At 39.0% G+C, this 26,808-nt stretch overlaps 3 protein-coding genes and 1 pseudogene across 3 annotated transcripts; 3 read left to right on the top strand and 1 right to left on the bottom strand.

Annotated features, from left to right (window-relative positions):
• The first annotated feature begins 1,263 nt into the window (after nt 1-1,263).
• Nucleotides 1,264-6,143, top strand: LOC147482930 (Peptidyl-tRNA hydrolase II (PTH2) family protein). The gene is made up of 6 exons (XM_086577674.1): nt 1,264-1,757; nt 1,849-1,908; nt 1,994-2,063; nt 2,596-2,665; nt 2,908-2,934; nt 5,782-6,143. The coding sequence occupies exons 1-6, from the start codon at nt 1,456-1,458 to the stop codon at nt 5,829-5,831; spliced, it is 579 nt and encodes a 192-aa protein (XP_086433800.1). The 5' UTR covers nt 1,264-1,455; the 3' UTR covers nt 5,832-6,143.
• Nucleotides 6,144-7,757: 1,614 nt separating this feature from the next.
• LOC147482929 (cytochrome P450 71A1-like) lies at nt 7,758-9,717 on the bottom strand. The gene is made up of 2 exons (XM_086580056.1): nt 8,702-9,717; nt 7,758-8,534 (listed from the first exon to the last, which is right to left on the bottom strand). Exons 1-2 carry the CDS (start codon nt 9,671-9,673, stop codon nt 7,920-7,922), a joined length of 1,587 nt encoding a protein of 528 aa, XP_086436182.1. The 5' UTR covers nt 9,674-9,717; the 3' UTR covers nt 7,758-7,919.
• A 13,052-nt stretch (nt 9,718-22,769) lies between these two features.
• On the top strand, nt 22,770-23,737 carry LOC147482928 (uncharacterized; annotated as a pseudogene).
• Nucleotides 23,738-26,024: 2,287 nt separating this feature from the next.
• Nucleotides 26,025-26,546, top strand: LOC147482927 (uncharacterized). The gene has a single exon (XM_086579453.1). It carries the CDS (start codon nt 26,025-26,027, stop codon nt 26,544-26,546), a length of 522 nt encoding a protein of 173 aa, XP_086435579.1.
• The last annotated feature ends 262 nt before the right edge of the window (nt 26,547-26,808 follow it).

The raw sequence follows: 26,808 nt of genomic DNA, 5'->3' as shown, positions 1-26,808 counted from the left end.
AAGAAGCAAAAACCGTTTAGCCAATACTGTTTTGTCATTAGTACTACATTTTAGCAGGGAAACTTACCTTGCCGAACCAAAACGGTGAATAAAAAATTAAAACGTTAAGTAAGCTATTACTGCCTACCCTTTACAGTGTGAAACCAAACACCATCAACAGAGATACAAAAATGAGTACTTACCATTTCTCTCATTAGGAGGTTCAGCAAGCAAGAGAGAGACGCAAAGAGTTTTGAGAGGCCAGGACTCCTGCAAGTCTGCAACTGAATTCAATGCAAATACTTTGGCTATGTTTCAACTCCATTGAAGAAAGTCCTTACAATTAACCATGTTACTTGAAAAGATTGAACCGCGAACCCATTCTTTTAAATTTTACCAAATTCCAGGTTAGTCGAGGCTACCAAATTTCAGGTTTATTTTGAAAAGTTATTTGTGAAACCTTATGCTTGAATTGGTAACTTGACGTTTCTGAAGAGTGAAATAGTTTTTTAACTTGGAGAATTAAAACAACTATAAATCAAAAAAAACAAAGGGATTTCAAGCACAAGGGTACTATAAACAAGCTTGTAGAATTACCTGCTGCAGTTTTTTTGCCTCCATCTTTTTCAAGCCATTTTTGTGGGAAGTGTTGAGCGGTGAGAGTGAGAGTGCCCACGATTTTTTTGAGGAAGTGTTGAGCGGTGAGAGTTTTTTTTTTTTTTTTTTTTTTAGTGAGAGAGAGTGTTTTTTTTTTTTCTTTTTTGTGTTCTTGGGGGTTTCTTTTTGGGAGATAAATAACTACACGCCACTGGTGATGGCGTACAAAAACTTGGTTTTTTGGTTTTTTTTTTTATTTATTTCTTTTTTGTGTTATGGGGGTTTTTTTTTTAAAGGATAATATTGGAAGATAAATAACTACACGCCACTGGTGATGGCGTACAAAAAAGTTTGGTTTTTTTTTTTTTTATTTCTTGCCCGCCACTGGTGATGGCGTACAAAAAAGCTTGGTTTTTTTTTTTAACCGATATTTAATATTGTGGTTTGGTGTTTTGGTGCACCAAACCATTGGAGTTAGCCTCAGACAGACCTGTACTTAGTATGCAAATCCAAAATTTTCGTTGTACTTGAAAATTGGCGAAAGCAAAAGGAACAGTATAAACTATAAACTGAGGCCCAAAAATAAAAGCAATTTCTATTTCTTCTCCAGAATAAGGAATCGGAATATTAAAAGAATCAACACGTGTTAATCTCGTGCTAACCCTTGATTTTCGGAAAACATAAAACGGCGTCCAAATCAGTAGCAAGCAGGCACAGACTTAAAAGTCTGAAACCCACGACCGCGTGCTTTATTATTATTCAGGTAACATCTCCGAACTATTAACGGATTTTATTTTAAAATTTAAACTGTTTTGCGGGTTAACTCCAGTTCGTGTAATGTGAAAAGAGAGGGAGAATTAGATTAAAGGAATAATAAAAATGGATGTGTCCTGGTTGAGTGCCATTCTTCTTGGGGCAGCGGGCTGCATTGCAATTGGATACATCCTTGGTACTTCTTCTGCTGCTACTCCTATTAGAAAACTACTTCACCTACCTTTCCGGGGGGCTTCTCTTACTAAGAAAGAAGCAGCGGGGAGTAATAATACTATTACAAATAATAAGTCAAAATCGAGTCTTGTGGAGGTTGAAAAGCTTGCTGAGATTTTGGAAGATTTTAAAATGGTTTTGGTTGTTAGGAATGACTTAAAGATGGGCAAAGGAAAGATCGCTGCCCAATGCAGGTTTGTCTGTCAATCTTGCCCACCTCGTTTTTTAGGATGTTCATTTGCATTTTTTTGTCTAATCATGTGTTTTTTTTTGTTGTACGTGTAGTCATGCGACATTGGGCCTTTATAAGAAGCTTCTTCATAGAGCACCTAAAGCATTGAACAGGTACGCGCTCGTACTACCACTATAAGAATGTTATTTAATTTGGTTTCAGTGGAAGTCCTTAGTTCTATTGTTCTGTTATTTGCAGGTGGGAGATGTGTGGGCAAGTGAAAGTGGTTTTGAAAAGTGAAAGTGAGGATGATTTGCTAGTGTTGCAAGTAAGTTTATATGGCGTATGCATATAGTTGAGTTGTTATTGGTGTTCTTTGACATCTAGGAGGTCCTATAGCGACCATTTTATTCTTCTTCATGCTTTCTTGGAATGGTTAGCTAATGAACACAGTATTTACCCCCAGTTTGTATCCTGATAATGAAACATATTCCGAAACTTATTACAGCTTATTAATATGTTTTAATGTCTAATAGGTCAAACACGATATGTTTCTAAATGTCATCATGTGGTCCAACTTATTCCACTTTTGTACTAGCTCTCATCCTTTTCCTGATACAGTCAACTTGAAATATGACCTTGAACAGAAGAAAATCAGTAGTTCTAATTTCATCTCATGCATATGCCATATGGTTACTAGTAATACAACTTGTATCTGTTATGCGGTTGTAAACTTCTATCAAGGAGTAAGAGCAAATTCTTAAGCTAAAATAGGAACACACCAGCAAACAAACAAGCACCATAGCAAATCATGAAATAATAGAATCTTAGAATTAATTGTATGGATGCATTTGTTACAGGAAAGGGCCAAATCACTGAACTTACCAACCCATATTACAATTGATGCTGGAAGAACACAGATTGCACCAAGTGAGTGGGTTTGCATGAAACTTCTTTTACAAATTTGTTCAATACATTTTGTGTGCTGGACATTGAGCTGACAGTTTTGAATTTGCTTAGAATTTATACCAGTTTTCTGAAAAATAAATAACAAGGATATATCACCGCAAAAGTAATTACATAACTTTTAGATTGATTTTTTACCTTAGTTGTGTTCTCCAACTTGATTAATATCCTTCTCTTTTTCTTTATTTTTTTATTTCCTTTTCCAGATTCGAGGACAGTGATGGCTTTGCTTGGTGAGTGGTTTACCTTTCCCATTCAAATGAAACTTATTAGCTAGACTTGACTAAATGACACAAGTTCTATAGGAAGTCTTACTGTTTCAATCTGAATTGGGTTTTGTGGTAATTTTTATTGGTAATATCATTTGAATATTGAAATGTATTTGCGTTTTTGGGCAGCCGCTATATTATTAAAACTTGTAGTAATCTGCTCATGCATGGTTAAGAACTGATGTATGTAGGCAGTAGTACCAAAAATATGAATACTATTTGAAACAGCACCATTACATACGATGATTATGAAAATGGTAGAGATCTTTATAAGGGTGGTGGTTATTGAAAAAAAAAAATGGTAGAGATCTTGATCATATTAAAATGTGGATAGACTGTAATAATGAAGTAAATTGTACTAGGAGTATTGTTATGTACTTATGTACTCAAGGAAGATTGTGGGGGGGGGGAGGGACTATGGAAAAGAAGGCCCAACAAACCATTGTCATGGATGCTGTAGGGCTGACATAAGCAGTGCTGAGTGAATATTTGCTTAAATGACACCCCCACCACACACACACAAAGACATAGTAGTGAGCCAAAAAGAAAAAGGAAAACATTGCCATGCACCCATGCGAAGCACCTTGCAGAGCAATCATATATCTCGACTGTGGAGTGAACTCGAAGACAAAGTTTCTTCAAAAACATGGGACTGGGATTAATTTTCTTCTGATAGAGAGTCAAACGCTATCTTCTTACACCGATTAGTAACAAAATTGTATTTTACAAGATGGAGACCGTGGATATTCAGGAGAGAATCTAATCAGAGATAAGAGACCACATGAATGTGTGCCATGCAATCTTTTTATCATCGTTTTATCGTTGCTGGAAAAGATCTCCCTGTTTTTCTCCATTATTATTAGAAACAAATTAGTGTTTTACAAGATGGAGACCATTGATATTCAGGAAAGAATCTAATCAGAGATAAGAGACCACATTAATGTGTGTCATGCAATCTTTTTATCGTTCAGTAATGGAGTTCCTCTCTTTTACCAGAGTAAAAAAATTAAAGGAATTTTCTCTGTTATGAAAATGATAAATATATTTATCTACAGACTCCATCCATTAAAAGAAAACACCTTTGGCTCGAATAGTGAACACAGAGAAAGAGATGACAATATGGATAGAGCGTATAGAATGATGACCCCCATATTCATTGAGACCTCTTTAACGTTTTCTTCGTCCTTTTGCTTTGTATTTTCTTTCACTTTCATTGCAGTGATATTTCTATGCTGAAAAACACGATCTCTGAAGTTCAGATTTGAGAAAAGAAAATGTTCAGTTAAGAGATTTCTTTAGGGAGAAGCTAAAGGTGGTTTACTTACGGAGACCTACGAATAATAAAAGGTTGGCACCCAGGGCACTCGTTGAAGCTTTGACCAATGAGGGAGCTTTCCGAAGTTCACATTCATGGCTATTGATTGTCTGAAGTGGACCATTGTGGTACCACATGGTAGTTTAGAATGACACTATTGGCTTTGGTGAATATATTGACTTCTAAGGCATTCCATGCTGTGCTTATATTGTCATTGATTATGTGACGAGCATTTGAAAGATAATCTCTATAAACGATAGTCCCTACTGAATAACCTGTATGTGCTTTGACGTTTCAGTGGAAATTCCCTATTTCATCTCAGAGGATCTTCGACAAGACCATTGTTGATGGTGCTTATAGGGAATTTCACTATGCTTATGGGCATTTTGTCACTGCAGGAAGCAAGTTGGTTGGACTAAAGGAGGTGTTGCACAGTTTCTTTTGCTGAATGTTTTGTGATTTGCAAGGATTGGTGTGTATAGAGACTACAGACTGATAATTTGGGACCTAAGGTGTTTTTGGTAGGGGGTGAATCTGTGAATCTGGCTCTAATGTGTGTCTAAACCTAGTACTTCACAAAAAAAAATTTAGAGTATAAGGTGACACCTGTAGCAGACAACGGGAAGGAGCTGAATGGCTGATGCAGTGAATTTTTTTGGAGAATTAGAAATTATGTTAGGTGTTACCCGCCATAAGGACTTTAACACTCCCTGGGAATTTATTTTCCTTATGAGAAGTTTTTTGTGTTTTTTATAAATATTTAGAGGGTTAAGGCAGACCCACACCGGTTACATTGAAGGACCCTACCCGAAGGCTCACCAACCCCGAAGGCTCTCGCTGATGCGCCATTTTGAATAGACGCAACCACCTCCACCTTGTCCATGAAGACTTGCTTTCGCTGCTCGGTCCACCCATCATAGCAGCACCTTGTCTCTACCCGAAGGCTCACTTGGCCCATCACATAATTACACAAGAAAGAAATTCCAACCAACACTTGGTGGGATTTGAACTTGCAACCTCTCCCATGAGGAAAGGGGTACACAACCAATTGAGCTAGAAGCTCTTATGAGAAGTTGTTGTGATTAAGTTGGGCATCATTATCATCAACACAGTCATTGTCATCTTTTTTAGTGTTAGTGTTGCTCTGTTAGTAGATGAAAACAAGCACCAGTAACGGCCGAGTCCCTCTTACTATCTCACCTTTTGCATTTTATTTATTGAAGCCATATAAGATTTCTATCCAACCAAGATAACTGTACTTTTATTAGTAAATCACCCGATAAATATTGCAATTTTTCATTTTTGATACTTGGGTTGAGCTACCTGAATTCCCTTCTTCTGGTCTGGCACTCGTCAAATATTCTTCTAGATGGCATTTGGGTGTCTCTGTTTAGCACTTAATTACTCTTTCTTCTACTTGTTTGTGCAGAACTTAATGAGGAGGAACAGTTTTCAGTTCTTTCTATTTATATCTTTTGTGTGTTTTCTACTGGCAGGACCTGCCGATTTGGTTGATGATGTCACAGGTGCGTTGAAGCTGTTGTAGCAATACCAATTTCAGCTAGCATGACCTTTCTTTCGTTCATTGTATTTTGGCCTGCAGATAGCAGAATCTGTCAGGTCAAAGAGAGAGAGGTGTTTTCAAGGGTTAGAATGATGACGACCACAAATTGTTCTCTTTAGGTATTTCTTGTATACATTGTTCCTAATGCAGACCTGAATATCTGTGTTGCATCACAGTATAAATTGTCTCTAGAGCAAAACATGAAAAACTGGGGGCCATTTGAGTTTTGTTTGATCTGTTTGCAGATCTGATCACTACAGCTAATGTCATACATATGGAAATTGATGGTCTTGACTCTTGATTGCCATATGTCACAATTTACCTATTGGTGGTCTCATACAACATAAATTTCAATTATGTTGAGTGAGCACAGTAGGAGAAATAACAGTGTTCAATTATGGAGAAAACTAGAATTGAGACCAACATATATTGCATTTGACATGCCATGTATATCATTTCATGTTATCAACTCAGCTGGTAAAAGAAAAATTACTACTGAAGTATCAACAATATAGTAAAATCCGAATATTAATGAACACAAATCACAATCACCACGTCTCAATCTTTGGTTGAAAAGTTTGGTTATCTTGCAGTGTGGCGTTATTATCAGTAGCCACAATAATAATTCGACTAGTCAATCATCCATTGTTTCTTCAGTGGAAATAAAATTGCAGGGCCTTGTACGGTTGTACCGAGTAAACTGAGAGAGTGTGAGAGACCAACATTGTACTTTACTTCACTCCAAACCATCTTATGTTACTTCGGTGCGTCTTTTGCTCACATGATTTCTTTCATTAGTTGTTCGCTTATTCTAGCGTCCAACATAGTTGGACAGCAAAGTATTTAATGGTTTTTTCAGTCGGACTAGCAGTATTTAATGGCCTTTCCAGTGTATTAAGTTGTGAATAATGATCGTGAATTCCCGATAGGTTCGTTTCCGGCATATCTACCCCCACGGAGAATCATATCTACCACTCTCTCTCTGTCTAGAGTCTAGAGTCACTGTTTTCTCGCCTTTGAGGCTTTTACCCAAATAAGCATTGTCTCTAAGTAGAACCTGATCAACTGTCCAACTGTCCAGGACTAGACGTCTAGCGCAACATTCAGTTCTATATATAGGGTTAGGTGTGCCCCTTTGAAGCTCCCCTTTCAAAGTGTTAATCATTTTCCAGTAAACGCATACTGGTGTTTTTTTAGTTTTATTAACGATACAAGAAGATGGTTGCTTCTTGGAATTCCGTAATAACAACTGCCATGCAGATACTTTGTTATTTATAGTTTGATGATGCAGTGCTCCATCCACATTGCAGGGATAACAAATGAACTAATCGTAATGGATGCATTCCCAATTTTGTATCTGTGCATCTTTCTCCTACTTCCTCTTCTTCTCCTTCAATTAATGTGTATTATGAAAAAGAGTAATCAAGAAAGCAAACCCAATCTTCCACCTAGCCCTCCTATGCTTCCCATCATAGGTAACTTGCATCAACTTGGAGTCTTGCCTTACCGTTCTTTTTGGAAGCTCTCCAAGAAATATCAAATATGGTAGTCATTAATAATTAGCTCTGCTGAAACCGAAAGAGAGGTAATGAAAACACATCATCTCAACTTCTGCACTAGGCTGATCTTGGTTGGCCCAAAGCGTTTTTCGTACGATTACCAAGATGTTATCTTTGTTGCTCTATTACGTTTTAGTAGATTGGCACAAAATTGTCCTCGATCTTGTTTTGTTGTTGCTGCTTTTCTTCAGTGTTTGTTTTCTTGTGTTTCACAGTTTTGCTTAAATTTCTGATTTCATATGTGGTTTTATTGTTTCAAAAATACCAAAGATCAATGCTACTCCAGTTGCAATTCAGAACATTGGTACTGTTTGTGCATATTTAGCTTAATTGGAACAACTACTTACTCTGGTAATAACTTTTTCCCCTGTTCTACTATAGCTTAAAATCTCTTATGCTTTGTTGGTGATACAAATCAATGTCTACCAGAGCCACTGCTTGTTGTGATACAAACCAAATACGTACAGTACACACAAATATAGATCAAAAGTGCGCATTATTAACAAGTTACCTAAAAACAATGAGATGTAGGAACAAGATGAAGAGGAATCTTCTTAGTCACAACAAGCCCAAAATATTCAGTCATGTCTAGGTCCTCCTTGTTGGTACCACCAGGCAACTCCCAATCAAACCAGTATAAAAGGTTTGCAATGACAAACTCACTGACGGCCAGGCCAAATAACATCCCAGGGCAACCCCTTCTTCCGGAGCCAAAGGGGAAGTATTCATAGTCTTGGCCTTTAAGATCAACTATATTGTCACTGCTAAATCTCTCTGGACTGAACTCCTCTGGGTTGTTCCACATTTCTGGATCCCTTTGAATTGCCCACGCGTTAATATAGACTCTTGTTTTGGAGGGGACATGGTAGCCTTTCAAGTTAGTAGCTGCAGAGGACTCGTGTGGAACCAATAAAGGAAGTGGGGGATGTAGTCTTAGAGTCTCTTTCACGACAGATTTTAAGTAGTCCATTTGTTGAATGTCCTCTTCATCCAGCTTCTGTTTCTTACTTGTCACTCTTCTTATTTCCTCCTGCACGTTTTTCATTATGTTCGGATTTTTTACTAGCTCGGTAATTGCCCATTCTATTGTTGTTGATGTTGTATCAGTTCCACCTACAATCATGTCCTGTAAAGGAGAAAAAATCGATTAGTACTGCCTAATTTGAACAAAAAAGAAAGTTTTAGATGGTTTGACCATTTGACAGTATGCAAATATGCAATGTTAGAAATATAATTAATATAAAAACCTTGACAGAAGCATAAAAGAGGTAGAAAAACAGGGTGCAAAGATACCAATACTAAGGCTTTAATGTTCTCTCGGGTAAATTTGGTGTCTAGGATATTGTTCTTTTGGACATGGAGGAGAATATCCACAAAATCATTTTTGTCGTCTGAACCGTCCTGTTTCATTTGCTTCACATGCTCATCGATGATTTCGTCTAAGAAAGTATCCAAGTCTCTTGAAACCTTCTTAATCCTCTCAATCAAGCCAGTGAGTGAGTCCATCCATCCCAGCCATGGAAAAAAATCTCCAAAGCTAAAAGCTCCCAAGAGGTGCACCAATTCCCGGGACAAGTCTCCAAATTTGTTTTCACCATCCTTTTTTTCACGTTTCCTGCCAAGAACGCACCTCGAGACTATGTCATTGGACAGACCAAGCAACATCTCGCTTAAGTTGATTGTAGCTCCCTCTGAACACAAATGAGATATCTTTTCGATCATATTGGTGATTTCTTCTTCCCTTATGAAACTGAAGGACTGCACCCTCTTGATACTCAAGAGTTCAATCACAAAAATCTTTCGTACTTGTCTCCAATATTCACCATAGGGTGCGAAAGCTCCATCGATGCAACCATAAAAAAGTAGCTTAGCTGCAGTTGTGTGAGGTCTGTTTGCAAAGGTAATGTCATGAGTCTTCAGAATCTCTTTTGCCCACTCTTTCGATGAAACAACAAGAGTTGGTGCACCACCTAAGTGCAGGAGCATAATGGGGCCATACTTGTCCGATAGATCTCGAAGAGACCTGTGTACAAGTGTGCCTAGCTGGTGAAGGTTTCCAATAATTGGATACTTCGGTGGAGAAGGAGGTAAGTTTGGTTTTTGCGACCAAGCTCCATTGATCAGCCTAAGCAGGATGAAAACGAAGAAAGAGATCAGAAGTGAGAATGGGAAGAGATGATAAGAATATTTTAGTTGTTGCTCTGCCAACCATTTGAACAGATATGCTGGGAAAGCCATTTCAACAGTGAAGGGATGATACCACATTCAGTTTTAATAGTCGAACTAGATCTACTCATTTTCTTGTGTGGTGTATATCCGTACGTACCATGCATAACTGATTAACTGCATAAGTATAAAACGCGTAAATTCTTAAAAACGACCCATAACATGTTTGGGCCTTGGAAACGCATTCGTCCCCGAACCAAATTCATCAACAGTATTTATGTCCGCACAAGGGTTTTGTTTGAATGGAGGGGTTCTAGGGACATATTTTATCTTGACACGTAAACAAACTCAAAATCGTTAGGGCATTTATAAGTTTCGGATTAGGCTAATATTTTGTAGATATGATATCCTAACTATTCTAAACATTGTCACAAATAATAAAAAAAATCAAAAAATTCCAAACTTGCAAAATGTAGTTAACAATTTACAAAATTTGGCTAATTGTAGACCGTTCATTTCATCATTTTTGATACTATATTTTACAAGTTTATAAATTTTTTATTTTTTTGATTATTTGTGATAATGTTTAGAATAGTTAGGAGATCATATCTACAAAATATTAGCCTAATCCGAAACTTATAAATGCCCTAACGATTTTGAGTTTGTTTAAATGTCAAGATAAAATATGTCCATAGAACCCCTCCCGTGTTTGAATTGGTTGATTTTCCTACATATTTCCGTATATGCAGTTTAAAGGAAAAACGAAGGTCAAGCCAGTGACTGTATCCAGAAGCCAAGTAATCCCGAAGTTCCGAAACAGATTGAAACTTGTGACCTGTTGGGACCTTTGCACCCATAGCACTAACAGAATTTAGATTGTTGAAGGCACCTTCATTCATCTCTATTGTTGGAGCTCTAGTGTTCAACCCTCTACTCTCCTCTCTTTCCTAGGTCTAGTCTATCTAGTTTTGCCAAAAGTCCTTTTTTCTCTCTCCCCATTCCCCATTTTCTCTTTATACACCTTTGTCTTCCATCGTAGTCGTCCACCTGTTCCCTCATCCCTCGCTCACTCTTCTTCCACGTGTAGGGTTTCTACCGCGTACATGTGAGACCGCGAACCGATCCTATGCTCGCGAGTTCTCCACATATCTTGCCTCGGGCCCATCCTACTGTTGATCCTCTACACCCTGGCTTCCACTACCACAACTTACATCGGGCCAATATTACCCCTGATCATTTACATCAGGCCAACTATTCGCGGCCATATATAGGCCGGGTCGAGAATTCTCCTCAACTCTTTGCTTCTGCACCCGGCCTTCCTCTTTTGACTCTTCATCGGTATGTATGTGCTGCAGAGAGTACTCATCACACACGTCTTTTCAGTAACTCTTCGTATTCTGAGCCTCCATGTGTCACCCATCTGTTGGACCACCTGCCGACTTTTCGGTTTCTTCACCCTAGGGATTTTACTCTTTTGTCCTTCCTCTATTTAAAGTCCTGCTCATTTCTTCTCCCTTACTCTCTTCATTTCGTTCTTCTCTCATTTTTCTTCTCTCTTTCTCCAACAACTCCTCCTTTTCCACACATTCCGATCCACTTAGACCCTCGGTGATTGCTCCGGTACAACTCTTCTCTATTGGGATTCTAATTCAGGTTTGTCATTTCCCTCTCCTTTTGGCTTAATGTTTATCTTTAATTCCTTTTTTCCCTTTACATAGCAACTGTTTGAGTCTTCCCCTTTCTTCGAGTCTGTTCATCTTCCCCTCTTGATGTCGACATCGGACTCCAAGGACTCCTCCTTTTCCCGGTCTACAGAGGTGGCCTCTCCACCTCCAGTGGTCGCTGCTGCAGTCCCGTCCACATTAGGGCGACTCATCCCTCCGTTATATGTGATTAGGGCTGCCTATGGAATCCCCCCCACGACATCATTCTAGAACATGTGCCATCTGTCACCCATTACCTCATTTGGTTCCCCGGCGGCCGGGGTCTCTTATAGTCTCCGTCAGTCAGGTTGTCACCGGGTTGCGGCTTCCCCTCACATTATTAGACGTTGAGGTGTGCAATCATTTCAACATCCCTCCTTGCCAAGGCATTAAGAACTATGGCAATGGGAACTTCTAGAGGTTGATGTATGCTCGCGAACTACTACAATAGGTCGGGTGATCCCAAACTGTCATACTATGATATTATCACTATTTCATAAAGACAAGTACCAAAGACGTCAGCGTGGGGTACCAATCTTTTTGTGTCCGCCCTAAAAAGAAATCATTTGTCCTTCGCATCACCACCTCTAATAAAATGTGGCATCACTACCCGTTGTATGTATTTGGGAATTTCTTAACCGCAGACCTCCCCTCCGGGTTGACACTTAACCATCTTGCTTTTCAATCCAATGGTGAGTCTTATTGTAGCCTCCTTCTCTTCTTGCACTTAACCCATGTTGTTAACAATTTTATGGATGTCTTTCCTTGCAGGTTGGCGGTCTGATTCCAAGTCTCGCTTATACTCAGGAACAATCTCTTCCGTTTTTGAAAGACTCCGCAGTCTAGCTAGGATCTGCCCAAGCTGCCTTTTTGAACCTCCATCCGACCACGGGTACTCGTTGTTAGAAGTGCCAGCACTCCACACCATCGCCGGATTCTCCACTCCCTTGTACCGTCCTCCCCCTCCTAAAGAAAGGAAACCTCAAGCATCGCCTCCTCCCAAGAAACGCTCCCGCCTCCATACTCCCCGCCGCTAATAAGTACCCAAAACTGTTTTAAACCCCATAGAGACATTACATTTGGGTCAATTATGTGTTTACTAAATGTAAATTAATTGTATTTTCATGTTTTCACAGGTTTCGACAGTCAACGATAAAATGCATACAAAACCTGCATTTTAACACATAATACGGTCGAATAAAGCTTGGTCTTGAAATCTTCCGTCTCAGCCGTTTAAAGCTCACAGATGCCAAAATAAAGCTTATGGACTCAACGGGCCAAAACATGTCAATAGTCCCAAAAAGTCAACCAAATTCCAGAGCTCATATCTTCTTATTATGAACTCCAAATTCTATAAGTGACCTACCCAGAAGATCAGTGCAACATGCTCTATCATATCCAATACTAGATTGTCCAAAAAGTCAACTTTCAAGTCTTACTGGTAAAAGTTACAGGTCCCACCACAGGAATGGACCTCACCATGGAAAGAGTCATGAAACAAGTCAAAAGAACAAAACTTAAGCCCCTGAGCTAGTCAAAGGAGTCATTTTCGGGTCAAGTCTTGGTCAAACTGACCTAAAACAACCCGAGAATCAGGATAAAGTTCAAACGGCGGCGACATCTTCGTCTCCTAACTCTGATTGAAGCATATGACTTGTCAAAATGATCAGCACAAAAAACTCTACACAACGGTATATTGCTTCTACAAAATGGACGTATGGTTTGAAATTAGAAATAAAGTCAAGCACGTCACTATTCATTGAAGACTACGTAGATATTTTAGATTTTTTATTATTTAACTTTTTGTAAAGTCAAAAGATGAATAGTTCCAAATAGTGTCAAATAGTGTTGAATAGTGATTACTATTCCTTAAAGTTAAAAAGTTGAATAGTGATAAAATCTCAATTGTTGGATAAAATTTCTGAGATTCGATCACGACCATCCATTCAACTATAAATAGAAGGGTATAGTTTTAGTTTTTCTCATGGAATGGTTAGCATTCCATCAGTAGGAGTACAGTAGAGTATTTTACTATTTTCCTTGTGTAATAAAGAATTTAATTTCCAGTTTTTAATTCAGTTTTATTTTCTGTTAATTAGAATAACAATTTAGTTTCTTTGATCTCGGAGTAGAAACTCTGCCCGAGTGAGGATTATATCTGTTAGGGAGGGTGTTTCGATAATTATAATGATTAGGAACCGAGTAAGTTCACCCAGAGATGGAGTTCTGAATCGATTCCACACGCTAATAACGCTCGTTCAGAGATGAAGAGTTGTTATTAGAGATCAAAAATCGAGACTAACTCTTTTAACGGAGATATGATTCACTCAAACGGATTTTCTATCTACGAAATCAAAGTCTATTTTATTTTATTTTCATTATTTTCTCACATAAATTCACTTTCACAAATTCACGTGATCATATTAGTTTTGTTTATAAATAACGTTTTGCTATTTTATTGAAAAGCGAACAAAATGGCAAACCCGGACCGTTGTTATACAGTATGATCAGCCACCATATCTGAAACTCCTCCCACTCTCCCACTGCTCTTGTACTTAGTGAGCTTCTTTCCTCATCCGCTCCAGAACCCCTTCCCTCTTATAGGTATATTTCCACCTGGGAAGACCAATACACCCCTCCACTCTCTCCCTCCGCAGATATGGATGTTATCAAAATAAAGTTATTTGACAGTGATGCTGATGACGATGATGATGAAGTGATGGAAGTCACGCCCACTGAGGCGGTTGTTTCTGCTGAGGGGCCGCAAAGCAAAAGACCAAGGACCTCTGTGTCCAAAGAACCTGCCCCTACAACTTTGGCATCTAACTCTGTGGCCCCTTCAGTGCTCACCTGTCGGCCGTCGACGGTAAAGAGCATGCTCGGCCTCCCTTCCAGCAAAGATACCACACCTGAAGAGTTCCCAACCGTAAGGTTAACGTTGCAGACTCTACTCTTGAGAATCCGGCCGTGGCCTCCTCCCTCTTCTATGGTTCTCACCTTCCAAGAGATATGGCCTACGCAGAAGGGGGAACCTTTGAACAGCACCGAACTTCCCTATACACCAACTGGGAGAAGGTACCGACTCTTATCTCCGCCCTTGTTCTTTCACCTCTCACCTTTGACTTATTGTCCTTCTTGCTTTCAGGTGAGCCTTGACATCTCCTACATGATCCGCGGTCTCTTTGGCGCTCGTGTTAAGGTGGATTCCCTGGAGAAAGAATCCAGCGGTCCCAATGGACTAAGAGCCACTTGTGCTTGACTCCAGCAGGAACTAGAAGCCACAAACCTAGCCAAAACTAAGGCTCAAGACGAGTTAAAAACTGCGGAAGCCAACCACCAGCAATATATGGACGGTGTCAACGATCGCTTGAGTCATCAGCGTGCAACCCTCCTCTTGCAACACCAAACCAGTCTTGACGCTCTTGCTCTACAACATCAAGAAAGTACCGCGGCCCTTCTAGAACAACACAATGCAGACATGGTCACTCTCCAAAGTCGTTTCAAGGCCCTGGCGGACAAGAGGGTGGCCAAGAAAATACAAGAAGAACTAACATGCTCGACTTCTCAAGGAGGGACACCTTCTTCCTAAGAAGTCGTCCACCCCTGTTGAGGAGTCCACAGAAGGGAACCCTGAAGCTGTAGTGGGAGTCGAGGTGTTGGGATCCACCACAAAAGATACCACCAATGAAGCAGTAACTAATACTACGGAGGTCTTTGCTGCGGACACCACCTCCATTGAACCACCCTCCGAAATACTTTGAGACTCCGATTAGGGGTTCCTAGTCTTGGCTTTTTGTTTACTCAACTTGTTTATTTTACCTTGTGTGCCCATTTGTGTGAATTCTGTATTCCTTCTGTTAGGGATTTGACATTATGGATGTTTTCTTTCATGTACTAGTGTTACATCCTTTACTGCTTTTGTTTTTCAGTACTCAAGTATTAATCCCACTTGGCATCTGTTTGCTCTTACTCTCATATTTTACTTTATTACAATGGTTTTCGAGGCTGTAGCTTCTCCTTCCCGCTCCTCTCTAGCTTCTTGGGTTTGGACAACTTTCCATAGTGACACATGCACCCTACAAAATAATATACGATACTCTTTCTCCTACTCTACCCTTGCTTTTCGGTTGTCTCTCTTATCATTATTTTGCACACTTTATGCTCTGAGGCCCTTCTCCCTAAGAGCCTGCTGGGGCAACTCTCTTTGCCCTAAAGTTTGAATTGGACATCATCTCCACGAAGGGCTCTTCCCCCCCCCCTGTTTCGAAAGGACACACCATTTCGGCATAAAGCACTGTTTCGAACCAGTGCCTATTTCGAAATGTCACACTTTTTCGGCATGATGCACTGTTTCGAACCAGTACACATTTTGAAAGGTCGCACCTTTTCGACATAATGCACTATTTTGAACTAGTGCACCCTTTTGAAAAAGTTTTTCTCACTACGTACTGTTTCAAGAGAAACTCATTTCATCTCAATGTGGAATAACTTGGGAGACAAATTACTCATTCATATCTCAATGGATTTGTACAAATCCATTTTTCTAACACATCCGATATTGTACATCGATATTGTACATCCGATACTATTCCTCGATACTATACATCCGATACTATTTATCGATACTGTTCTTTTTTTCTTAAGATAATTGTATTAATATAAAGTAGAAATTTACAAAGAATATTTCGATTTAAGGCTGAGATGCATTACATTCAACATTACAAGTTTTTAACACTAGTTCATAAATATGTAGTAAGTCAGATCCAGATGCTCAATCTTGCTTAGGAACGGGGCTTTGTCATTCCACCATTGTGATACTCCCCGCGGTAAAGTTGACCATTTTCTAGCACATGCATTGGCATCCGAGATGCATTACATTTATCGATACTGTTCATCCGAGATGGGATTTTTTGCAAGTATATATATAGGGCCGATCTTAGAAGTACATACTTATTTTAATTTAAAATATGTATGTAAGTAAAACTTCACTTAGAAATAGAATTCAAAAGTAATTTTTTGTGGATATGACATATTCACCATAAAGCATCATCTCCACAAAATTTCAGCTCATTTGGAAAATTTTAACCTAGATAAAAATTGATGTCATCTTTAAGAAGAAATCTAATAGTCTAGAAATATCAAGTTTTTGCAATCATATTTTATCTAGGTTAGAGGTTTCCAAATGAGCTAAAATTTTGTGGAAATGATCTTTATGGTGAATATATTATACCGACAAAATATTACATTTGAATTCATAGTCTAGATGAAGTTTTACTTACGTACTTATTTTAAATGTGAACTAGGATTTTGTCTTTGGCCATACATCATTGGATTGGGCATTTACCAACCAATAATGGGTAGAGCACTCACAAGGATTCCTCATAACTCAATTTAATGAATGGGCCTTGGAAAGGCACTGTGAGATGATCCACCAACCAAGCTCACAGAAACTATTAACGTGCACAAGGGTTTTGTTATTAGAATTGGTTGATCCTCCTGGTTATCGAACTACATATTTTAAGCACTAGAGTTGTGCTACATGGATCTACTTTTTAGACCTACTATTGCGACTCATTATTTGGATAACGTCGGTTTGCATTGCAATATACACGGACACTTATCTCTATATAAATCAATGATTAGGACTTTTGGGTAGGTCAAATAAGTGGGTCGGTGTAGTATTATTTTAAATACATGCAGTTCAAAGGGATATTTTTTTTTAATTCAGTGACTGCATCCAGAAGCCATATAATCACGAAACAGTTGCGACGTGTGACCTACATTCATGTTGGTACCTTTTCAGCCATAGCATGATTGCACTAATAGAATTTAGATAGTGTATGTACTAGTGTACTCATACCCCTACGAACGACCATCATTGGGTACTACTATAAGAGCTGCCCACTAATGAGGTGTGCTTGCTTGCCCACTACTGTGGCAGTCCCGCTTACCTACTAGTGAGGCGTGCTTGCTTGCCCGCTACTGTGGCATCGCTTGCCTACTAGTGAGGCGGGCTTGCTTGCCCGCTACTGTGGCAGTCCCGCTTGCCTACTAGTGTGGCATTCGGGCATGCCCCCTATTGGAGCAATGACACTGCCCACTAATATGGCACCAAGTTATATATAGCAGGTCCGGAGATATGTCAAGGGATTTTTTCCATATGAAGCTTTGGAAAAGATTTCATACAAAGAGAAAAATATCTCATCAAATAAGGAAAGGGTATTTTAAGCAATAAGATTCCTATAAATACCCAACAATCATTTCAAACAAAGAACTACGTGCATTTTTGAGACTTGATTCCAGAGAACAATTTAGATACGTAGGTAGTCATTGGTGGTATAGTCTCTTTCACTCTCTATCAACCTCTCCAACAAGATCATTGGTGTGTTTGTGTGAGTTATCACCCAAACATAATTGGCGCCGTCCGTGGTCCTTATTGACGGGCCTTCTTCCACGTTCCTTCTTCCAAACACCATTAATGGCAAAAACTACAAGGTCTCAGGCGAACAAGAATGCAAGAACACAACAACAACAAGACGAAAATCCGGAAGTAGTAATCAATCAAGAGGTGATAGAACAACCTGCTGCAACAAATCTGCAAGATCAACCTTTTCAACTCCAAGTGCCATGACAACCCAGATCTAGACGTCTGCCATCTCAGGCTCCAGTAACTCACCTTCAAGATCTAGATGTTACAAATGCAAACGAAGTAGATCCGGAAAATATGGAGATAGGAGATGAAGCACTACAAGAATATCGAGTATTCGCCACGGTCATGAGCTGTGGCAAAAGACCTTTAGCCACGGCTTATAGCTGTTGCAGGACCGTAGCCAATGCACTTGTGGCTAATCTTTGGCCACATCTAAAGACCGTAGGTATAGCTTCATTTTTGGCCACGGATATAAACCGTTACAAGGGCCGTGGTCAATGTCTCCTTTTGCCACAGCACTAAACCGTAGCCATTCCTCACACGACCCGTGCCCAATGTCTTTGTGGATTTGGGATCTATAATTTGGCAACAGGTTTAGGCCGTGGCAAATGTCTTTAATGGAGTGTATCTAAAATTTCGCCACAGTTTATGGCCGTGGAAAATGTCTTTTGTTGGATAAAAAAATTGATTCTAACACCGCACAAAATTCATACAATTCGCGATCACTGCAGTTCATACAAAATTCTATCATTCCAATCAAACCCACAAGAATCTTAATTATCCACAATTCAATATTTCATACTCAATATGTACTTGGCATAAGTTTTTTTTACAACATAGATCCCATTAGGTATCCTAACTTACATAAAAGAACAAATATAACACTTTTAAAAATTTAAACACTATTTAGAATGACTTTTAAGAAAAATGAAAACATCATCGAGATATAGTGCCTAAACTCGATAGACGATATTCCTCATTTGTACCTCTTCATGATCCTGCCTTAGAGTAGGCTTTGAAGATATTTCTACAATATTTAAAAGCAATCATTAGAAATGAAAATCATCTAATATAGCAAATATCAAATGAAGGAGAAAGTACTAACCATTACATATGGAATGTTGTTCTAATTAATCCCTGCCAAAGTCTACATCGTAATAGTATTCTTTTAAATGCCTAAAGGTCTACATAATAGTATACATTTAATTATCCCATATAATCATGTAAAGGAACTCACCACGTATATAGAATTCGTTCCAAGGATTTATGAACCTCCAATTGCTGAAAGAAAGTAACATCAGGTACAGTCCTAGGGCAATCGACAACAATCTGAACAGCTAGCCAAACCAAACATCACAGAACACCGCGTGTGTCAATCATCTCATCTTGAACAAAATGTGAAAATAAGTTATGTAACGTTAAATGACAGAGCACCTGGCGGAGCATGCTGATCTCCTCAGTTGAAGTCCATCACCACAAAACCTCAAGTTTCTCAGTTTTCATCTTTCACTTATAGTTATTGTTTTTCTTAAGATGGTGCGAATAACAGGCAGTGCAAATCATGTTGTGACCATTGCAGTCACACTACTAGTCCTACTGGTTCATTGTGAAATTGCTCATGCAGCAATCTACACAGTTGGAGATGCTCGTGGTTGGACCTTTAACATCAGTAAAGTCGGCCTACTGGGAAAAGAGGTCGGGGCTGGTGATGTACTTGGTAAGTTTGATCTTTGGTAGCTAAACGATCCAGCTGAGTCTCCCAAAACTTGTAGCACCACCCGACATTATGTTTGTCCCCTGCCAAAATATGTGAAATATGTCATAAAAACTAATAATATATTTCTTTTGTTGTTCGTCTTCATTAATCAGCACTCTTTGATGACACAATCCCACATAAGTAGTGTGATGGGGATAATAATTGTATAACAAGATGAACCCACAAATTCTCAGGAAGCAGTAACCCTAAAGTATTTCAAAAGATGTTTGAATGTCCAAACCTGTTCTTTCTCAAAAAGAGAGTTCTGCAACCCATCAAGAGCATTTTCCTTTGCTTCTAATAATCGATTAACTTCCTCAATGCTCTCTCGAAGTCTGAAATGAGAATTTAATTGTTGGAAATCAGAGAACTACAGAAGGTGAATGTGAAGATGTAAAACAGTTGAACTCAAACAAAGATTACCAACGATAATTACATAAGTAGATGAAACAGACTGACTAAGAAAAGCAAAACAACGGCAAAGCCAGGGTAAGGATCCCTAAATCCCATTAGCCTGACCAAACCATGTTTCCATATTTAATAAAGAGTAAAATCCCTTGAATTCTTCCAGGTCTTTGATGGAAATGACAATGTCAGCAAGTCCCTTGCTTACACTCAAAATGATCATTGTCTCTTTCCGATCATATTCCAAAAATGACAAAGAAAAATGATATTCTTTATTCTTATTATATCGTCAACAAATGAACCCAATATCTACCCAGATGAGTTTGATCCCAAGTAGTATACATTACTTACATCCTTAAAACATGCTAAGACTACACATGAAACAGTTATTACAGATAGCTTCGGTAGCAACTTCAAAGATAAGATTCGGATGCTCTTGGTGAATGCAACGGGTTGTAATATTGATCCTTAAAAAAAGGCGATATTGACCATATTCACATAAAAACATTTTAGTTTTTGTTTTTAGCACTTTAATTTTATTATTATAATAAGATGAAATCAAACTTACGCCGGGGGCGTGCATGCGGAAAATGCTCTTTTGTGTGTCTTGACTCATTTAGATTAAAATTCACATACATGCTAAAGCGTGTGTTCATGGTGTAATTTTCAAGTACAACCCTTCATTCCATAACGTGGTTGCCGTTGACCCGAGGAGCTACAACACATGCCGGATTCCAAGGGGTGCAAAAGTGCTTAAGAGTGGGACTGATCGGATCAGATTGGCAAAGGGTCCCAACTCTTTTATCTTCAATTATCTTGGGCATCGTGAGTGCGGGATGAAGATCACTGTTAATGCAATATGAGTGAAGTTTCAAGCTGTACTTTATATAGCTCTATTAGTTATTATTACTACTCTTTGAAACAAGCACCCCGAAGTTTTCATAGAATGAGACCGATGTAACAGGGAGTGACTATAAAGTAAATAAATTAGAGCTTCTATCATTTTTCCATGGTACTCACCAAGGGCTTGGGCAAGATTAATCCGTTTCTTAGGGTCCCATGTTAGCATCTTCTTTACAAGATCCTTAGCAGTCGGATATAGAAGGCCAAGGTTAAACCGATGTCAATCTTACCTTCTAAGATGGCTTCAAATATCCCTTTTTACGTCTCTGCGTCAGGTTCATTCATTTAAGTGTCCGAGTAAAACAGTCGAGAATATTGTTTGAGCATTGATTTCAACAACCGAGACATGAGACTAACTAAACTGAGGCAGTGCTTGGTTCAAGCAAAAACACTGCTCAAGAGAATATATAAAATTACCCCGGCACTCCATACATCTATATCCTTCCCATAGCTCTGACCCAATACCTCAGGTGCCACATAATAAGCACTTCCTACAATGTCACGATAAACTTTGCCTGGACAATCATTTTGAAACGAATAGTCAGCATAAAAAGATATGTACATCAATTATCTCATTTAACATATTGTAAGTTATTCTAGACTTTGCAATGCCAAACACAGCTTGATAGAAACTAACCTTCTTCAATGAACACTGAGACTCCAAAATCGGTGGCCTTAAGAGGAGAATCCTCACCCCGGTTCACTAGCAAGAAATTTTCAGGCTTCAAGTCCCTGGGCATCACTCCTATAACTTTTCAATAAATTTTCAGGCTTCAATGAACACTAAGGCAGGATGGTTGAGAGGTCCATACAGTTCTTCACAATACTCCTTTTGACTGTAACTTGCACTGGGAATCTGGAACATCGTCTCATTAGTGCTCGTTGTACTTGGTTCTATCAGCTCCGTGTCTATCTGAAGTATCACAACAAACAATAAGGTAAGCAAATCCATCTGAAAATGTTATGGCTGAGAGCCTGAGACGATAGTATACTTGAGATACTTGCCACGTCCATTGATATATGCTCGCATAAGTCGTAAGTATTAATATTGGGTAACATTTAGGTGGTTCATTTCCTTCAATCGCTTCAATTCCTACACAGAGAGTTGTTACTTGTTAGTGTAAACCAAACTTTATCCGCGAACGAACGAAGAATAATAAGTTGAGAAACCAGTTTATATATAGTGATTGTCTTAGAAAAAACACATATTTATATTTAACTTTAAAAATCTAAAACACAACACCTGCAAATATTCTGCTAAGAACATCAGAATTTGTAGACATTGCATCTATAACACTGCATATCTTTTCCACTGGGGTGTCCTCCGATTGAAGATAATGTCTTGTCAAACATCTTGATATTTCCTTTGAAGATAATCTTTCAACTCTTTGGATGACTTCAAAAGGCTAGGAAGAAAAGAAATAAAATCAGCAAATTGAAAGCAATTATCATAGGAAGTAGAATAGATACAAAATAATGAGAACAGTATTTGATGCATAATACTTGTGTAATTTATAAGATTACCTGCAAGATTTGAACTTCTGGCTAAGTTCCTTCAAACCGTTGCCGCTGGATCCAATACCATCGATCAAGTCCCAGCTTCTCTTTATGGTCTCATAACAGTTAACGCTTGTTTCCTACATGGTATTACATACAAGGAATTGGTTGAGGTTCAAAATTTAATTGACCTTGGTATCACCCAGGTAGTATAAAATAGGAGCAGAAGATGCCCAAGCAGCCAAAGCAATGTGGGGGTATTTCAAACGGAACCAAGAAGCAACACTAAAATTTCAAAAGAAGTGGTAAGTTAAAAAAACCATATAAGCTCATAAGATAATCATTCAAGTCAAATATGTCATGACAACACATTCATCTAACCTTGAAGAGTAATCCATTCGTATCTTAATAAAAGAGAACCCACTTCAATCCTGCATCATGCCTAAGACAGTAATGAAACTTGTCATATTAGAGGCAACTCAGGAAAAATACCATATAAAAATGGAACCTAAGACTAGTATGAATCTAAACATCATCAATCAACATAATAAGGTTAATACATTATTAACAGGAAAAATAACTTCTAACAACAAAAAGAAAATCGAATCGTTTCTATGAAAGGTAACGATACCAAACGTAGAAGACCACTAGAGTAAAGAAGCAAATGGACATCACCATGGCCATGAGGTTTAGTCTATCAAAAGCAGATAACAAGAAAACAAAATAGTGAGATTAAAGAAGATTACTGAATATATCCCAAACCAATTGTAGAGGTCTGGGGTCAGAGCTCTCTCCCTTGGATCCTAGTTGTTCCCATGGCTTATGCTGGACTCACTTTCATTATTACCTTTGTCAAGACCCTCAGAAAGTCAAATTCACCAAAGGCTAAGAGACACAAACTGGTAAACAAAAATGCTTTCTTATGCAAATCCATAGATGACTTACTCCTCAAAGGATGAAATCAAGTTCAGAATCAAGCTCTACTGGAACTTGTGCAGCAGATAGGATTTGGCATGGAGGAAATTTTGCGCAAGTACATTCGCCATGCAATGAATGAAAAACCCTTCAACCCAGACATGTTGGCAGACTTGATCCAACTCAGAAAAGCTTCTATGCTGAATGATGCCCAGGTTGCTAAAATTCTAAACGAGATATCAAGACGAATTGTAAGGGACAAAGGTCCAGTTGTCATGGATATTTCAAGATACTCAGAGAAGGGTTTTAAGAGAAAACTTGTTGTGCAGGCACTCTTTGGGAAGATATTTTATCTATATGAGCTGCCAGAATTCTGTTCAAGGGAGAGCTCCTTAATCATCAAAGAGATATTTGGAGTTACAGACGAGGATGCAGTTACTCTTCTGACACACACGCTCTCTGAAGCTAGGGATGTTGATTCAATTCAGAAGATGGTTGTCATTTCAGATTCAGAACAATCTTAAGATGAGTCTTTTGTTGCTTCTCAAGAATGATGTGTCATATGGTTAGAGTTATGGCGTGAGTCGATCGGAGTGGGATTGTATCCCCATCGAGCAATTTTGATGAAGTTGTCGGAAATTACTGATCTTTAGTACTTTGGAGATTTTAAGAGAGAGAGAGAGACTCGGTCAGTTATATATTCACCCTTTTCATATGAAGGAACTTGTGAACTTTTCTCAATTACATTTTGTAATGTTAATTGGTGTTAAAAAAAACAAAATTTTCTTACAAAAATTAAAATCAAGGAACCCTAAATTAGCAACTAACATCAAAATAAGTAAAAAAAAAAAAACAGATATAAGAGTGCAATCCAACCTGGTCCTCGTGACTCTAGCGTGAAAGAGAGAGTGTGTGAGGGAGGAAAATTGATGCTTTTCGTCCATCTTCAACCTGGGTGAGAGACAGAGAGAGGGGGAGGAGGAAAGTTCTGTTAGATGAGAGAAGTGAATAAAATAGAAGTACTATTTATAGAGGAGAGAGAGAAGGAAGCCAAATCTTGTTGTTGCTTTAATATCGAGTTTTCTTTCGAATAACTCGAGTCTTCTTCTTTGATTTTTGATAGTTGTTTCATGGTTCCTCTTTATTTTCATGAGGGTTTCATGAGATCTTAACGGACATCAAAATTCAAGTTTGATCCAACGGTGGATAAAACAAATGGACACAGCCGTGGCCAAAATGGGAACTAAAACTCAACTACCTAAACAATACCCCATGACCACTTAAAAACTTGGCCACGGCTATAGGCCGTTCGACCCTGGCAGCAGCTGATGACTGTGGCTAAAACAAGGTTGTACCTGTGGCAAAAACTCAATTTTCTTGTAGTGAAGACATGCCGTTAGAAGTACTGCGTCAAAGGTTCAGAAGAGAGAAGGAGCATAGCAACTACTTGTAGAAGCAACTGGACAAAGAGAAGCAAGTACAAAAGAATGACGCCGATGCTGCATCTTCCACATGGCAAGAGCTCCCAGATCCGGTGAAAACCGGAGTGTATCCAACCGATTACAATTTAATTACGGTACATCCCGTCCATTGGAGCTTGTCCCTGAGCATCATCACTCAAGGTCAAGCAGGCATTCATCCCACTCAAGAAGACGATCCAGATCTCGAAATACCAACAACACTAGGCGTAGAAGTGGTCATAACATGGCAAGATCATTGAATGTTGATCATAGCGCACCAGGATGGTGGACAATATCCACCATAAGACGCAATGCTGGACGCCAAGATCAGGACCTCAAGGACGAATTGCAACATGACCTTAGACATGGCTTGAATGCAGCAAACCGATACAGACAGGTTAACGACGGTCATCCCAGAATATGGCGACACCAAAGAAATGGGTCCCCAGTTCGACATCCTAGCCCGTTTTATCGGCATAGGTCTCGCAGCCCAAGGAACCAGCCAAATATAGAAGCAAGCAACAACTGGGGGCGACAACACCGTGAGATGCAACGTAGTGAATTACTCCTTAAGTCGTAAATCTAGAAGCCACAGGTGCACCATTCACGGAACAACAAATCAAAGACATCATCAAGAAAATAATGACCAATGTGGGTATCACTGAAGCACGATGGAAAGACCTTGCAATGAATGAAGATGTCGTCGGGAGATTTTCCCTAAAGATACAAAATGCAGAGCATCAGAAAGGATTCAAACAACCAGACCTTTTACGTTCAACGAAGCAGGAGGAGACCCGAACGATCATGTTATAGAGTTTAAAAGCAGGGTAATTCTATGGCGCAAAGATGGGGCCCCTCTTGTGCAAACTTTTTCCGTCTACGTTAAAAGGAGAAGCTCTACATTGGCTTTCCAGCTTGCCAGCTCAATCTATTGCGTCATTTCAGGAATTAGCAAACCAGTTCACAGATCGGTTTAAGCATAATTGGACACGTCCTAAGGATGTCAACATCTTGCTTAACACCAAGCAGCAAAATGATGAAGCATTGGCAAAGTTCGTAATTCTTTTCCACCAAGTGCAAGCAGAGGTCACCGATGTCCTTGACGTAATGATCATTCATGCATTCAAGGAAGGAGTCCATTTCAATAAAAACGAATTTTACAACTCCCTTGTACAGGACCCCCCACAATCAAAATCCGATTTGTTTGCACGAATGCAGCAGTTCATTAATGTAGAGGAAGATGTTAGATCAAAAGCCTTAAGAGACAAAGACTTTCGGAGTAAAGACTCAAACGAAGGTAAAGGCAAATAGAAGCAGAACATATCGGAAAGGGCCACAATAGAAGTTAGAATACAACAAGGTTAACACAGTTCGTGAGGAAATGAAGCTCACTCCATTATATGCCAAGTACGATGCGATATATGAAAAGATCAAGGGATGCAACTTACTTTTTCCTTCGCTACCCTTGCCTGAAAACACTAAGTCTACACGTGACAAAAATCTTTGGTGTCACTTCCACAATGATTTCGGCCATGAAACAGGAGAGTGCAGATCCCTCAAGGGAAAAATACAGAGGCTAGTCGACAAGGGACAATTAGATGAGTTTGTGCTTTCAAAAATTGTGAAGCAAAATGTAGCAATGACTAGCCACAATGTCATACTAGCTGGTCATGCCAAAATCAATGATGTTTCACGAACAAGGCAAAAGTGTGAACAACGAGCCAAGTTTGGTTTATTGCGGGAATTTTATCACGTCAATAACATTGATTTTGTTGAAGAAATTCGTTCAGAAACCACAGAGCCTGGTCCCCTATGTTTTAGTGATAGAGATCTAATTAACGTCCATCATCCTCATTATGATGCTGTCGTCATCTCAGCTTTCATTGGATTATGGCGAGTTTAGCGCATCATGATAGATACTAGAAGTTCTGTCAGCGTCATTTTTGCAGGTTGCTACAAGAATATGCAGCTGTTAGAAAATTTAATTATTGCAGAAAATACTCCAATCATTGGATTTGATGGAACCGCAACAACCCCAGTAGGAAGAATCTCTCTACCAGTCACGCTCATAGACAAGTCCATCAACATTGAATTCCTCCTGATGAATTGCAAGTCCTCTTACAATGCAATCCTAGGAAGAGAATGGCTCCACAGCATGGGCACAG

Source organism: Coptis chinensis, chromosome 8 (assembly GCF_015680905.1).
Source record: "Coptis chinensis isolate HL-2020 chromosome 8, ASM1568090v1, whole genome shotgun sequence".
Classification (NCBI taxonomy): domain Eukaryota; kingdom Viridiplantae; phylum Streptophyta; class Magnoliopsida; order Ranunculales; family Ranunculaceae; genus Coptis; species Coptis chinensis.
This window is presented reverse-complemented; position numbering and strand designations above follow the sequence as displayed.

Coding starts and splice junctions, on each gene's coding strand:
- LOC147482929 (XM_086580056.1), bottom strand. CDS start 9,673: ATGTGGTATCATCCCTTCACTGTTGAAATGGCTTTCCCAGCATATCTG. Junction 8,535..8,701: donor ACATTAAAGCCTTAGTATTG/GTATCTTTGCAC, acceptor TCTCCTTTACAG/GACATGATTGTAGGTGGAAC.
- LOC147482927 (XM_086579453.1), top strand. CDS start 26,025: ATGAAGCTCACTCCATTATATGCCAAGTACGATGCGATATATGAAAAG.
- LOC147482930 (XM_086577674.1), top strand. CDS start 1,456: ATGGATGTGTCCTGGTTGAGTGCCATTCTTCTTGGGGCAGCGGGCTGC. Junction 1,758..1,848: donor AAGATCGCTGCCCAATGCAG/GTTTGTCTGTCA, acceptor TTGTACGTGTAG/TCATGCGACATTGGGCCTTT. Junction 2,935..5,781: donor GACAGTGATGGCTTTGCTTG/GTGAGTGGTTTA, acceptor TTCTACTGGCAG/GACCTGCCGATTTGGTTGAT.